General features: G+C 40.1%; 1 protein-coding gene across 1 annotated transcript in view; it reads left to right on the top strand.

Moving 5' to 3' along the window:
- The window catches only part of LOC126187678 (tryptophan 5-hydroxylase 1), a 245,941-nt gene extending 231,141 nt beyond the window's left edge, over positions 1-14,800 (top strand). Inside the window, exons 11-12 of the mRNA XM_049928912.1 lie at positions 7,445-7,674; positions 14,276-14,800. Coding sequence (XP_049784869.1) covers positions 7,445-7,674; positions 14,276-14,537 — 492 coding nt within the window. The 3' untranslated portion in view covers positions 14,538-14,800. The remainder of the gene's footprint in view (positions 1-7,444; positions 7,675-14,275) is intronic.
- The last annotated feature ends 230 nt before the right edge of the window (positions 14,801-15,030 follow it).

The following is a 15,030-nucleotide window of genomic DNA, read 5'->3' as shown; positions in this document are numbered from 1 at the left end:
ATGTAACAACAAAATTTATCAAATTGATGACATAGCGTGGAACAGAAGCCCACATAACCCATTTGAGGCCACGAATAGTGATACGATCACTTATTACTATTACTACAACTGGCTAAATTCCTTATTTTGTTCATCTGCTTTTGCACTTAACAATCTGAAAGTCTTATTCTGAATGGCCAATTTATTATTTACTTGAATATTCACTGTGTCTATTTCTCTACTTAAATTAGCACTATGTGCATCTAGCTTTTCACTTAAAGTTACACTTCATGCTTCTAGCTTTTCTCTTAAATTCGTACTCAGTTCATCTCTGATGGAAGCGTTCTGAGCATTTAAATTTTTACTTTAGAGTAGTAATTTGATCATTTGACTCTGTTCTCACTGAGTCTAACTTTAGACTTAGTTTCTTTGATTAAATTTGCTACTTCAGCCCAGTCTGGCGTTTCCTTATTCACTGTCATGGCCATGGCTGGTTCTGCTAGTTGCTGCTCTTGATGCATAACTTTATTAATTTTAGACCTAGTAATCATCAGTGAGTACAATAACTACACTAACAGTTCATCATTCAACAGTTCCTTCAACTTTACCGAACAATTATTGTTTTTCACTCACCTGGCGTAGATTTCTAGCTGTGTTGGTGAGCGGATGTGTAATCAGTGCCAGTGAACAGCAGTCACGCCAGCAGCGTCGAATCTTGGTTTCAGCATCAGTGTTGGCAAGTGGACTTGGAGTCAGCACCGTTGAGCAGCAGCTGGTGCAGTCGGTGTTGGTGGGTGGTTACTGCGTTGGCGCAATGTACGTGTGTGAAAACTGCTTACTCTCCACACCCAATCTTCTTAGTCAAAAAGTTGAGGTCTTCTCTCCGTTCCCCTCCTCCCCCTCCTTGCTATTACTTTCTCACATGTTTTACTGCGTTGCACTCACAACTTTCTTCTATTGGTTTATTGGACTCAATACTATTATTGGAAACAGCTCTCATATCTTGTTAGGCCTGGTTGCTGTGGCAACACCTAATATCTTCCTCCCGTTTCTGTCCTGAAATTCCTGTTTTCTTCGGGTCCTGTCACTTGTGTCACCACGTTCTAACATTTTCCGCGACAGAAAATAATATCTTCTTATTTCTGTAATCTATTTATCACATATATGAACTTCAGTGTCAACATACCCATTGATTAACGATTTACTAGAACTGCTATGCAGAAAAAAATTCTCTTCTTAGACATGTAAATATCTTCGTCATCTCATTCATATCTCGAGCTTTAGATATAATTAAGTACATTGAGACATAAGAGTTGGTTTAAAAACTATGTGAAAATATGACATGAATGAACATAGAAATCTGTATTCAATTGTTCAATAGTCTTTTTACAATCAACAGAGACACTAATGAGCACAGAATACTACATAAAGTTTCCTTGTTCTTCTCGACCCTAACATGGAGACTCTGTGGACCATACAGCAGGTACTTGTTTGCCGTCATTTGGCTGCCGGGTCCATCTTCTTCCCGTAACTGTTTTTAGACCTGCACATACAAATACACGATGCACAGTAGGGCATATTCATTTCTCCCACTCACCTCTGAAATACCGGGTGTTCGAAACAGTGGAAGGCCTAGTGGTTCTAGAATTTACTCCAAAATTCTCGAAGCACTACAAAATGTGAAGGGAGAAACTCAGGCACTCTATGGACATTATCCAACGTACCTACTAGAGTACATCTCTGGAAGATTTCTCAGACTTATAACTCACATGACAACTCCACTTTTCCCAAATTTAAGCAATATTTATCTCTATTTCTCTGTAACCCAAGACTCACCATAGTTTAGCCAAGTGCTTTCTCTGTACTGCATGGTGTAATGCCTTCTTTGTTAACATGCCCAACACACTATATTCTGGGACTCAGAACATGGAGGCTCAGTACCTGATAGTTTACATTGAGTACATATCATGGTTTCCGAGGTTTAACTCTAGGACCCCTTTCTCAAGCTGAAATCACCTCTATTCCCAATGTGGTATATGGTATATAAAGGACGAAAGAGGCTGGACACAAAACTGGGAATATAGGAAAAAGAAAACCCACAAGTGGTTACTGTAGGCACAGGCTGAAACTTAATCACAATGGCATTGCTGGAGTGCTGACATTGGCAAAACCCCTACCAAGTACCAGAAGGGTACAAGCTCTCCCCCTAATTGTGCAATCCCATCACAGTTGCCAGTTGTAACAGGCTGATACTACAGTCTGTCACTGAGAAGTTGGGGAGTGTTGCTTTCGCCGGACATGATGTAGTTGGAATCCCTATAAGATAATGTGGATTCAATCAGTGGGCAGTGGAGTCAAAAGTCTGCCAATGATTGGGAGGGGGCGAGGGGTGGGGGGTGGGGGGTGGAGGAGAAGCAACTACATAGGTAGATTACAATAAAACTTCTTGTTACATCAAACTAAAAGAGACACAGATGTTTTCCCTTGTCTGGTGGGCATGTCCTGCTGTTGACCCAAGGTGTCTTTCTACCTGATGAAGTGGAGATGGCCACATCCAAGAACCACAGGACCATGTATGCTGTAAGAGTTGGTGCACTGATGATTCACTGCAGTGATGGTTACCTGATGCCAAAGCAGTGTCCTTGCAGGCAACTTCACTTACGGTGAGTGGAATTGTTGCCACCTGGCAGAGGCCCACCATGTTTACAGAATTCAATGGGCAGCCTGATCGCATGGAACCTTGGACCCCAGGGAGTGTGGAGGGTGGAAGCTGTTAGCCTTTGTATTCAGGTCCTCTGAGCTCTGTCACCAAACTCTTCACTGCCGATAAGTCACATAGCCTAACATCCCTGCATAAAGTCATTTTCCTCCCCGGTGGTGAAGCAAGAAATGATGCATAATGCCTAGTCACAAGAATTTTGCCACATTAATCGAATGCCAGGATGGTTATTGAGTTGAGTGTATTGTCAAGTGCATGCCTTCAGGGATGCTAAGTGGATCACCATGCATCAATATTCCTTTGCATCACAGTATCCTATCACTACTACCATGAATATGAGTGCTTTCACAGGTGGCCCTGGCTCTGATATGATAGGATATGCCTGTGATGAGACTGGAACAGGATGTGTTGAGTGTACGTATACAACAAGTCTTGCATCTGGACTTTCTACCGAGTTATGACCCATATGGTGAGTGTGTGGGAGTAGTTATAGCATAAAGATGGATCAGAATATTTCAGAGATTGAGCATGAAGTGGATGGTGGAAGGATTGTGGACAGGATGTTCTTCAGTGCAATATTTCATATTTATTAAACTTATGTGTATAGCTGCTGAGATAGTGCTGTCATATAGTGATGAAGTAAATGGTCTGACACATTGTGATCCACATAACAATCTGATTGGGGTTTGAACTGTCATCCTCCCAAATGTGAGTCCAGTATGTTAACCACTGCACCACCTTTCTAGGTTAACAATCTGAGGTATTCTCTTGTGAGCTCATTATCCACATTTTGTTGACCATGTTGGATGACTGACATTATACCTTTGGCATGATTGGTCCATGGCAGTTTAGTGCTTGTGTGCCTTCTGAGATGAAATCTCCTGTATTTCTGACCTCAATGATCTAACAGTGATCACATTCAGTAAGCTCTTGAATCTTGCCCATCCTTTGTATAACTATATCTTAGCAGTGTAGTACAACTTACCGAGTGTGACAACATGAATGCTACCTCTAATCCAATTGCTCATCAGTATTCTTGACCATGTGACAAGAATGTTAGTTTTTGAATGGAGAACATGTGATATACAGAAAGCAACAGTTTTAGAGACAACTTACAGTACTCCTTAAAGATTAAGCACTCTGAGGAAGCTCATAAAAGTAATTAATTACTTATGATCTATCCCAGTAGTGTTCTTCTTTGTAGCAAAGACATTTACACCTTGAATACTATGATGGTACTGACATTGCTGGTGCTTCAGATTAGGGAAACAGGAAGGTAAGGAGACAGGAAGGTAGGGAGACTTGAGAAAGTGAAGATAGTGGAAGGTTACTTGGGGATGTAAATGTGATAAATAAAACGTTCCTTGGGGAGGGGGGGGGGGGGAGTCAAGAGGGAGAGTTAAGTACAAGTGAGGCAGTAGGAAAAGACTATCAGAGGGTAAGTATCTACACTTAAGAGAAAAGTACCCAAGTAGGATCAAATTTAAAAGAAGTAAATATATAGTAAATACAAGGTCATGGAGATTATCAATAGAGAAGATTACAAAATAGAGGGATGGACTACAAAAAGACCAGGAAGAGAAGGTTGGGCAGACAGAACTATGTTAAGTACAAAAAGGAGATAAGCAAACGAGTGATAGGAACTAGAAAATATTGATTCAGGGAGGTTTACAAGCAACAGAATGTACTGAAGGTACAGTTCCTGCCTATTCAGTTCAAAAGACTAGATATTACAGGAGAAAGATCTCAATAGGATAATTCATAATGTAGCTGTTGAAGGCCGCAACATCATGCACATGTGAGTGCCTATGTAATTATTTAATCATTTATCCATTCATTCATTCATCCATCATATTCAAGAAATCTCTTCATAAAGGGGAATGTTCAAGAATGAGGAATGAGTCAAAGGATTTATTAACAAAAGAAAAGTAACTGTTAGACAAGTTGCAACAAAGGCACAGCAAAACACATAGTAATCAAGAAAATCATTTATAAGCTCAGTCCAGTTACAGAGCACAATATTATAGAATCTTATTGGTTGTTTTTCTTAGAATGACAGAAAGAAATATCACAAAATATACTTAGTTTTGGTGTGGGCAACAGACAGCTAAGACCATTGGTGTTTTGTCTCCATGGTTACATAAAATCAATGCAATGTTATGATTGTGGTCTTAATTGGAATAAGCATATAAGCAGCTGTCAGAAACTAAATCTGCAGACAGTCTTAACAATCTACATCTGCATCCATATTTAACAAGCCACCTCATAGGTTGTGGAGGATGCTCCCCTAAAAACAGTGTCAGAGACACAGCATACAGGAAATGCAAGGGGCACCCAACATTTGATGATCACATCACATGCATGCAGTTATGCAACCAAGCAAGTCAATCCATCAGATATGCAAAATTCACGTATGCCCACTCATTGAGTACTTTCACAGATGTGCCGTACTGTGAAAAAATCTAGGAGGCCTAAAAACAGGCAAACCCATATCTGCTGCTGAACCTTTTTCCTGATGAAGGCATAAATCAGTATTTCACAATGTTGACATCGATACTTGACCAACACACAAGAGCAAAAACTACTGATTCCCTCAGTGCATCAGTGGTTAGTGGATATGAGGAAATTTATCTCTGCAGACTGTAAGCCCTAACATGGTCAGGGAGCCAATTGCATGAATTCATTCTGCAGCTGCAGGACACAATAATATTGCAGTGCAAATGATCAATTTTCTCATTGATCCATTGCCACCCAATATAAAGGGACATTTTTAAGAATTCTCTAACCTCTTGCTCCTTCCTATCGGACTGGAAGAAGGGACTCATAAAACCATTACCTAAGAACTCTCCAACTATAGACCCATTTGAATTCTACCAGCACTATCCAAGCCTTTAGAATATATTGTTTGTGGACAGCTCACTAATTATATCACATCATATCCCACAACCTTTTAGACGAATACCAGTTTGGTTTTTGGCAAAATCGCAGCATGATGACTACTCTTATAAAAGTGACTGGCAATTTAAAACAAGTCATGGACAAACAGCACCAACTATTATGTGATTTTTAGATTTCAGCAAAGCATTTGACACTGTGGACTTTGACATTTTACTTGCTAAACTCGAAAGCCTAACTTTTCTTCAGCTGCTGTACAATGGTTCCACTCATACATTACATAGTATAATGATTAGAACAAAAAGTTAACAGTTGGTGAATGCAGTAGCAGGAGTCTTGCAAGGATCAGTATTGGGCCTGCCACTATTCTCATTATACGTTAATGGCATCTCAACTGTTCTCTCCCACTGTAAATATCAAAACCATCAGGTCAATCCTCCTTTCCTCTGTTGAGCAATTTGTTTCATTTGCTATTACACACTCTCAGTATTTGTAATTCCAAAATTCATGAGACAAGAGACAGGCAGAACCATAGCATGAATAAAAATTTGGTAATGATACCCTAAAAAATGTGGCTCTTTTAGATGTGTTTTAGCAGTAAATGGACCAAACAAACCATGGCAAAAATTTTGAGAAGTTTCAAATTGCAGTCTGAATGTCAAATCAATGTTACACACTTCTTCCATGGTTTTTATCACATATATTATCAAATATCTCAAAGCATATGACAAGTCATTGTTTCTGCATCTACATATATACTCAATAAGCCACTGTGCAGCTCACAGTGGAGGGTTTTTGTCCCTATATTATCAGTTTTCTGCCATGTTCCACTTGCATACTGAGTGAGGCAAAAATTACTATCTATATGTCTCTCTATATGCCCTAATCTCTCATCTTATTCTCATAACCTCTACCCAAGATATATGATGGTGGCAGCATAATGAACAAACAGTCTTCTTCGAATATAGGTTCTCTAAATCTGTAGAAAAAATAAAACATGTCAAATACAGCGATACCTCTACACCAATATTTGAACGTCTCAGTATAATGCCCTTTAATTGTTTATATAACTATGAAGCAGTATTCTTCACAAAAAAGCCCCTTAAAAGACAAAAAAAGTCTTCAAGCATTACTGTGATTTTCACTCTTATGTCACTACACAGAGGTATAATCTGTATATCAATATAGCAAGCATAAACATTTGGGGAGCAGGAGTGTGTTATACTGTATTACACTCTATAAGCAATTGCCATCCTGTTTGAAACAGATATCAAACTTAAATTTATTGTTTCCAAGTTTTGGAACACCATAAAATTAGTGTAACTGATCAAATATCCTTAACCATACTATTCTATCATCTTGTTTGTTTTTATAGATATGTATTGAATTATTTTTCAAAATCATAGTATGTATAAATTGTATTTACTGTATCAAACCTGACTGGCCCCAAATCACAATTTACAGGGCCAATAAAGAAATACTCATGGCCATTTCAACAGCATATTTTATATGCAGTTTAATCCTTATGGTCATATTCCAGAATCATTTCATTAAGAGACAAATACTGAAATAACTGAAATGTCAGCTTGCATGGCACTTTGTAAGCACACAGTCACAGTGTTTGTAAACTTAAAACACCATCGTAATCACCATCCTCTTCATAATAAATATAAATAATAATACTAATACTAATAAATAATAATAATAATAATAATAATAATAATAATAATAATAATAATTTTGATGATGATGATGATGATGATGATGATGATGATGATGATAAATTTTAATTGCAGTTGATTTTTAACAATTTTTTTTCAGAATATCAAATAAAAATTTTGTTTTTTACAGCTCTACTTCTTCACAGTTGAATTTGGTTTGTGTAAGCAAGATGGTCAACTGAGAGTATATGGAGCTGGACTTTTGTCATCTGTTGCTGAGCTTCGCCATGCTGTCACAGCAACAGATAAAATAAAACGCTTTAATCCAGATGTGACCTGTCATGAAGAGTGTATCATTACTGCATTCCAGAATGCTTATTACTACACAGATTCATTCGAGGAAGCAAAGGAGAAAATGAGGTGACAATTACAACTCAATATATCAATTTTTTATGAATTTAAGATATGGGACAAGATAGTTAAGGAATGTTACAATGGACATAAGTTTTTTGATGAGGTTATGGGTACAAATTTCAGTTAAATGACATGAAACAATTCACATTACACTTGTTGGACTATACTCTTAAAAGTTATTTCTATACACTCCAGCACAAGAAAGAGGTGAAGAAAAGTGTACTAAAGGACAAACCACTCCCAAAGTGTACATGTGTCTCCAATATGAAACTGTACAATATACAATGAAGCACAAAAGAAACTGGTATAGGCATGAGTATTCAAATACAGAGACATATAAACAAGCAGAATATGGCGTTGCGTTCAGCAACACCTATATAAGACAACAAGTGTCTGGTGCAGTTGCTAGATCAGTTACTGCTGCTAAAATGGCATTTTAGAAAGATTTAAGTGAGTTTGAATGTGGTGTTAAAGTCGGCGAATGAGTGATGGGGCTCAGCATCTCTGAGGTAGCAATGAAGTGGGGATTTTCCCACACAACCATTTCACCAGCATACTGTGAACATCAGGAATCTGGTAAAACATCAAACCTCTGACATCTCTGCAGCCAGAAAAAGATCCTGCAATATCAGGACCAATGATGACTGAAGAGAATTGTTCAAAGTGACTCAAGTGACTCTGCAAATTGCTAGAGATTTCAATGCTGGGCTTTCAAGAAGTATCACAATGCGAACCATTCAACGAAACATCATCGGTATGGGATGTGTACTCTTGTGTACTCTTGATGACTGTATGACACAAAACTTTACACCTTGCCTGGGTCCATCAACATCGACATTGGACTGTTGATGACTGGAAACATGTTGCCTGTTCGGACGAGTCTCATTTCAAATTATATTGAGCAGATAGACTTGTACAGATATGGAGATAACTTCATGAATCCGTGGATCCTCTGCATGTTAGCAGGGGACTGCTCAAGCTGGTGAAGGCTCTGTAACAATGTGGGGCATGTCCAGTTGGAGTGATATGGGACTGCTGATACATTTAGTTTTGACTCTGACAGGTGATACGTAGTAAGCATCCTGTCTGATCATCTGCATCCATTCATGCCCACTGTGCATTCCGACGGACTTGAGCAATTCCAGCATGACAATATGACATGCCACAAGTCCAGAATTGGTACAGATTGGCTCCAAGAACACCCTTCAGAGTTTAAACACTTCCAAAATCCCCAGATCTAAACATTATTGAGCAAATCTTGGATGCCTTGCAACATGCTGTTCAGAAGAGATCTCCATCCCCTCATACTCTTACGTATTTGTGGACAGCACTGCAGGGTTCGTGATGTCAGTTCCCTCCAGCACTACTACAGACATTAGTCGAGTTCATACCACATCGTGTTGCAGCACTCCTGCGTGCTCACGGGAGCCCTACAAGATATTAGGCAGGTGTATCAGTTTCTTTGGTTCTTTGGTGTAGATGGCACATACATTGTTGAAGTGATTATGTATGCAATCATACATAATGTAGTTCTTTGAAACAACATACTAAAGCCAATCCAATTGAGCAAATTTCTAATTAAGTACCACCATGAAAATGTAATTTAAGACTTCATGGTGCAAAGGCTTCATGGTGCAATTGCCACTTAGAGATCTCAGCTGCAAGGACTGATCTATTACAATATACTACACTCCTGGAAATTGAAATAAGAACACCGTGAATTCATTGTCCCAGGAAGGGGAAACTTTATTGACACATTCCTGGGGTCAGATACATCACATGATCACACTGACAGAACCACAGGCACATAGACACAGGCAACAGAGCATGCACAATGTCGGCACTAGTACAGTGTATATCCACCTTTCGCAGCAATGCAGGCTGCTATTCTCCCATGGAGACGATCGTAGAGATGCTGGATGTAGTCCTGTGGAACGGCTTGCCATGCCATTTCCACCTGGCGCCTCAGTTGGACCAGCGTTCGTGCTGGATGTGCAGACCGCGTGAGACGATGCTTCATCCAGTTCCAAACATGCTCAATGGGGGACAGATCCGGAGATCTTGCTGGCCAGGGTAGTTGACTTACACCTTCTAGAGCACGTTGGGTGGCACGGGATACATGCGGACGTGCATTGTCCTGTTGGAACAGCAAGTTCCCTTGCCGGTCTAGGAATGGTAGAATGATGGGTTCGATGACGGTTTGGATGTACCGTGCACTATTCAGTGTCCCCTCGATGATCACCAGTGGTGTACGGCCAGTGTAGGAGATCACTCCCCACACCATGATGCCGGGTGTTGGCCCTGTGTGCCTCGGTCGTATGCAGTCCTGATTGTGGCGCTCACCTGCACGGCGCCAAACACGCATACGACCATCATTGGCACCAAGGCAGAAGCGACTCTCATCACTGAAGACGACACGTCTCTATTCGTCCCTCCATTCACGCCTGTCGTGACACCACTGGAGGCGGGCTGCACGATGTTGGGGCGTGAGCGGAAGACGGCCTAACGGTGTGCGGGACCGTAGCCCAGCTTCATGGAGATGGTTGTGAATGGTCCTCGCCGATACCCCAGGAGCAACAGTGTCCCTAATTTGCTGGGAAGTGGCGGTGCGGTCCCCTACGGCACTGCGTAGGATCCTACAGTCTTGGTGTGCATCCGTGCGTCGCTGCGGTCCGGTCCCAGGTCAACGGGCACGTGCACCTTCCGCCGACCACTGGCGACAACATCGATGTACTGTGGAGACCTCACGCCCCACGTGTTGAGCAATTCGGCGGTACGTCCACCCGGCCTCCCGCATGCCCACTATACGCCCTCGCTCAAAGTCCGTCAACTGCACATACGGTTCACGTCCACGCTGTCGCAGCATGCTACCAGTGTTAAAGACTGCGATGGAGCTCCGTATGCCATGGCAAACTGGCTGACACTGATGGCGACGGTGCACAAATGCTGCGCAGCTAACGCCATTCGACGGCCAACACCGCGGTTCCTGGTGTGTCCGCTGTGCCGTGCGTGTGATCATTGCTTGTACAGCCCTCTCGCAGTGTCCGGAGCAAGTATGGTGGGTCTGACACACCGGTGTCAATGTGTTCTGTTTTCCATTTCCAGGAGTGTATTTTCCCTATATTTAATAATAATAATAATTTCTTCACATGCATAAAAATATATGCCTCACCTTTTGCTACGAGTTTATCTTCACGTAATTACTAAAGATTTATTTTCTATCTCGTATTGCTACTTTTATAAGATGCTATTTCTTTCAGATATACTGAAATATTATCTTCATAACAAATTACTATTCTCTCATTCTTATTTACTTATCTGGCTCTGAGCACTATGGGACTTAACATCTGCGGTCATCAGTCCCCTAGAACTTAGAACTACTTAAACCTAACTAACCTAAGGACATCACACACATCCATGCCCAAGGCAGAATTCAAACCTGCGACTGTAGCTATTTACTTATCTGTGTTTTTATTTATTTATTTATTTATTTGTCAAGGAAGGTGGAAGGATTGGCTTCCTTAATGGAACTGAATTGTTCCTTACAAACAAATCTCTTCAAATAAATAATCTCTTCCATTCTATACCACCATTGTACCAATAAAATGTTTAAAATAATTTAAAGTAGTTTGGTGGTTTGCGATTAAAACTTGGGTCTCCACACAAGAAGTCAAGAATCATTTATGTACAGGATTGGAAGGCACTGAGTCACAGACACGCAAAATGGAAGTACTACAAATATTTCAGCTTTCAGATAGGAAAAGGTAGTGGAGTGTAGACCGTGGCTGTGTGTGTGTTTTTTCTACTTCTGAAGAAGGACTTTGTCTGAAGGCTGAAATATTTCTAGTATTCTTTTTCATTATTTTGACAAGACAGGTTGCTACACACCGTATAGTGGAGATGTTGCCTTGCAGATAGACATGACAAAAAGACTGCTAAACAAGTGAGCTTTCAGCCAAAAGGCCTTCTTCTAAAGGAAATACGCACACATTCACACAAGCACAACTCACATGCACATGGCCACTGGCTCTGACTACCGAGGCTGGACTGCAAGCAACTGTGCATTATGGTAAAATCAATTAGGGTGGTGCAGGTAAGGAGGAGGGTGGAGTGCCGAGCAGGAAGGATGGCAGGGTAGGGGTAGGGGATGGTAAAGTACTATTTGTGGGAGCATACCGGGAAGTCGTGGGGACAGGGTAGGACAGCTATGTGCATTGGCAGATTGAAACGGGGGGCGGGGGGAGTGGAAAAGGAAAAGAGCTACTGTGAGTGCATTGTTGGAATAGAAGGCTGTGTAGTGTTATTCCATCAACACATGCGCTGTCTCCCCTTCTGCTCCCACCAACCCGTAACCTCCTGACTACAGCTAATTGCCCTACAATGTCTCCACCACATCCCTGTATGGTCCAACAAGCAGCACTTTATTCTGTCCCCCATCTTCATCCTGCTATCCCTCCCCCTCCCCATTACAGCCCCCCCCCTTACCCCTACCACCGTGCACAGTTGCTCAGAGTCTGGCCTTGGCAGCCAGTGGTAATGCAGGTGTGAGTTGCGCCTGTGTGACGTGTGTATGTTGTCTAGATTGGAAGAAGGTCTTCTGGCCGAAAGCTCACTTGTTTGGCAGTCTTTTTGTTGTACCTGTCTGCCACTCAACATCTCCACTATATGGAGAGTGGCAATCTACCCTTTTCATAATATTGTCATTATTCCATTCTGGCTTCTCCATTGTTTGATTGAGCATTATCTTTCATTACACTGTTTGCGACTCAGTGCCTCCTCAATGTGGTGAGTAGCAGTCTGTGTTTCCATTGCAGAATGGAAAAGATTAAAAAACAAAAAAAAACAACAACTCAACAAAACAATTACATACATACATCAAGAAACTTAGAAATTAAATACGTAACCAACAGTTTTCTGGTTTGCATCAGTCAGTGTTTAAGAGAATTGAAAAAAAGACACTGTAGAAAAGGAGAATATATGCTTTTGAAATAAGTCATGGCAGGTAATGTTTTCTGTGTTGCCACAGATGATAGCAACCAGCTGACTTGACAGTTTCTTTAAGGATCATATCGGATTATAAGCAGATCAAAATGTTGTCCTCTTACTTGTTGGTTTTATAAAATACAGTTAACATAGCAGTATTTTTACTCAACTGAGGAAATACATCACAGATGGTGTATTCAAAGCATAAGGTTATAGGCATATGCTAAATTAAACACATTTGGCTTTCTCTGTTGGCTTCAGTAATCAAGGTACTAACAAAGTTTGCAAAACTGGCAAAAAACAAACAATGCATCCATTTTTGGGATAATTACAAAGTTATTATAGGTAATTGGAAGTCAAACAATGTTATTTACTTAACTTTGTTCAAGTTGATGTAGAAATTCTTCATTGGGTGTTCATCTACATCGATGATTCTGCTTGCTGCAAGCAAATTGGGTTGTTGCTTGGAGATACGTATTCCAAAATGATACTATGAACCAGGAAACAAAAAGCTTCTTTTTTATCAAATGGTTCAAATGGCTCGAGCACTATGGGACTTAACTGCTGAGGTCATCAGTCCCCTAGAACTTAGAACTACTTAAACCTAACTAACCTAAGGACATCACACACATCCATGCCCGAGGCAGGATTCGAACCTGCGACCATAGTGGTCGCGCGGTTCCAGACAGTAGCGCCTAGAACCGCTCGGCCACACCGGCCAGCTCCTTTTTTATCAATTTTATCTTTTTCGATGATTATTAGAGACAATAAGTACTATATTAATACTATATCATTAGAGTAATTAACTAATTAGTTTAATTTTTTTGTATTGTGTTCTTCCATGTTTCACAAAAAATGAGGTGTGTTGAGTTGTTGCATTACACTATCAAACAGGCTATGTGTGTAGCCCTCAGTAATGAGTAAAGCAAAATCTTATTGAAAGACCTGTCACCAAATCCAAAGAAATTCTGGTCATACATTCAGGCTATCACTGGCAGCATAGTTAGTGACCAAACACTCACAGATGATACAGGAACAGGAAGCAGAAATGCTGAACTCTGTTTTCAAATGTTCATTAACAAAGAAGGATCCACCTGTACTGACCCAGGCTAATTCTTGCACCACTGCAAAGATGTATTCATGTCCATGATGTTGAGAAACAGTTTTAAGTGAGGAGTCCAGATAAGAACTTTGAAGACAAGATTAGATTAATACAGCACACATGAAGGGATTTAAGCAATCATTCTTCCTGCATTCTGTACAGGAACGGAAAAGAAATAAATCCTAATATGTGCTACAATGGGAAGCACCTACTGCTATGCACTTCATAGCCATTTGTATAATGTGGGTGTAGATAGATTGAGATATAGTTTTATACTGTATGGCCCTTTTCTTGCAAATGAAATGTTTTCCTTGAAATTGCCACATTTAAGAGAATTTTACATATTCATTTACAACATAAGCAATATCCCTGAAAAAGAGAAAACAATTCTTCACACATTACATATTGTTTCACCCTTATTGTCTCTTATCTTACACATGTTGTATTCTGTAAGACAGCATACTTTTCTTGCGAAGAATTCTATATCTTAACTTTTCTAATTCTTTCTTGTTGGTATTTCAGAGCATATGCTAGTCACATCCAGCGGCCATTTGGTGTTCGTTATAATCCATACACACAAAGTGTTGAAGTGTTAAGCAGTGCACAGAAGATAGCTGCACTAGTATCAGAGCTCCGTGGTGACCTCTGCATTGTCAGCAATGCACTTAAGAAGATACATGAACAAGATGAAACTGTAGATGTTGAGAGTATTACAAATCTACTGCAGTCTGGCATAAACATAGAAGACAAGAAAGATGATGATATTAAAACTGAACCAAATTAAGTTACTTAATAGCTTACATGGCATATTCATAAGTCTCTGTAAATGCAAAAAAAAAGCTATTTTTTTAGTTAATCTAGCATAAAAGATGTTTATTTAACACTTTTTCATTTGCTGTATAAGAAATGGTAATTTGTGTATAATTACCAAATAATTGCTCACCATTCATGTCTGTTGCAAGAAACATGTTTGTATTAACTAGAGCATTCCCATGAACATGTCACCCCAGAAACATTGCTTACTAGCTGTATTTAGCTGAGTAAAAGTTACATGTCTTTAACTTGAGTTTTATTTCCTTACTGCAAATACTGTTTTCTCAACTACTTTGCAGTCTTTATGATCTGATAAATATGGGACCACATGGCATTTGATTATAGATGTATGTCAGTGTATTACAATATGTATCTAAATCAAACTTCCTGGCAGATTAAAACTGTGTGCCGGAACGAGACTCGAACTCGGGACCTTTGCCTTTCGCGGGCAAGTGCTCTACCAA

The sequence above is a fragment of the Schistocerca cancellata genome, chromosome 5 (genome assembly GCF_023864275.1).
Source record: "Schistocerca cancellata isolate TAMUIC-IGC-003103 chromosome 5, iqSchCanc2.1, whole genome shotgun sequence".
NCBI classification, from domain to species: Eukaryota; Metazoa; Arthropoda; class Insecta; order Orthoptera; family Acrididae; genus Schistocerca; species Schistocerca cancellata.
The sequence above is the reverse complement of the archived record's forward strand: the minus strand, read 5'-3'. Positions and strand labels throughout refer to the sequence as shown.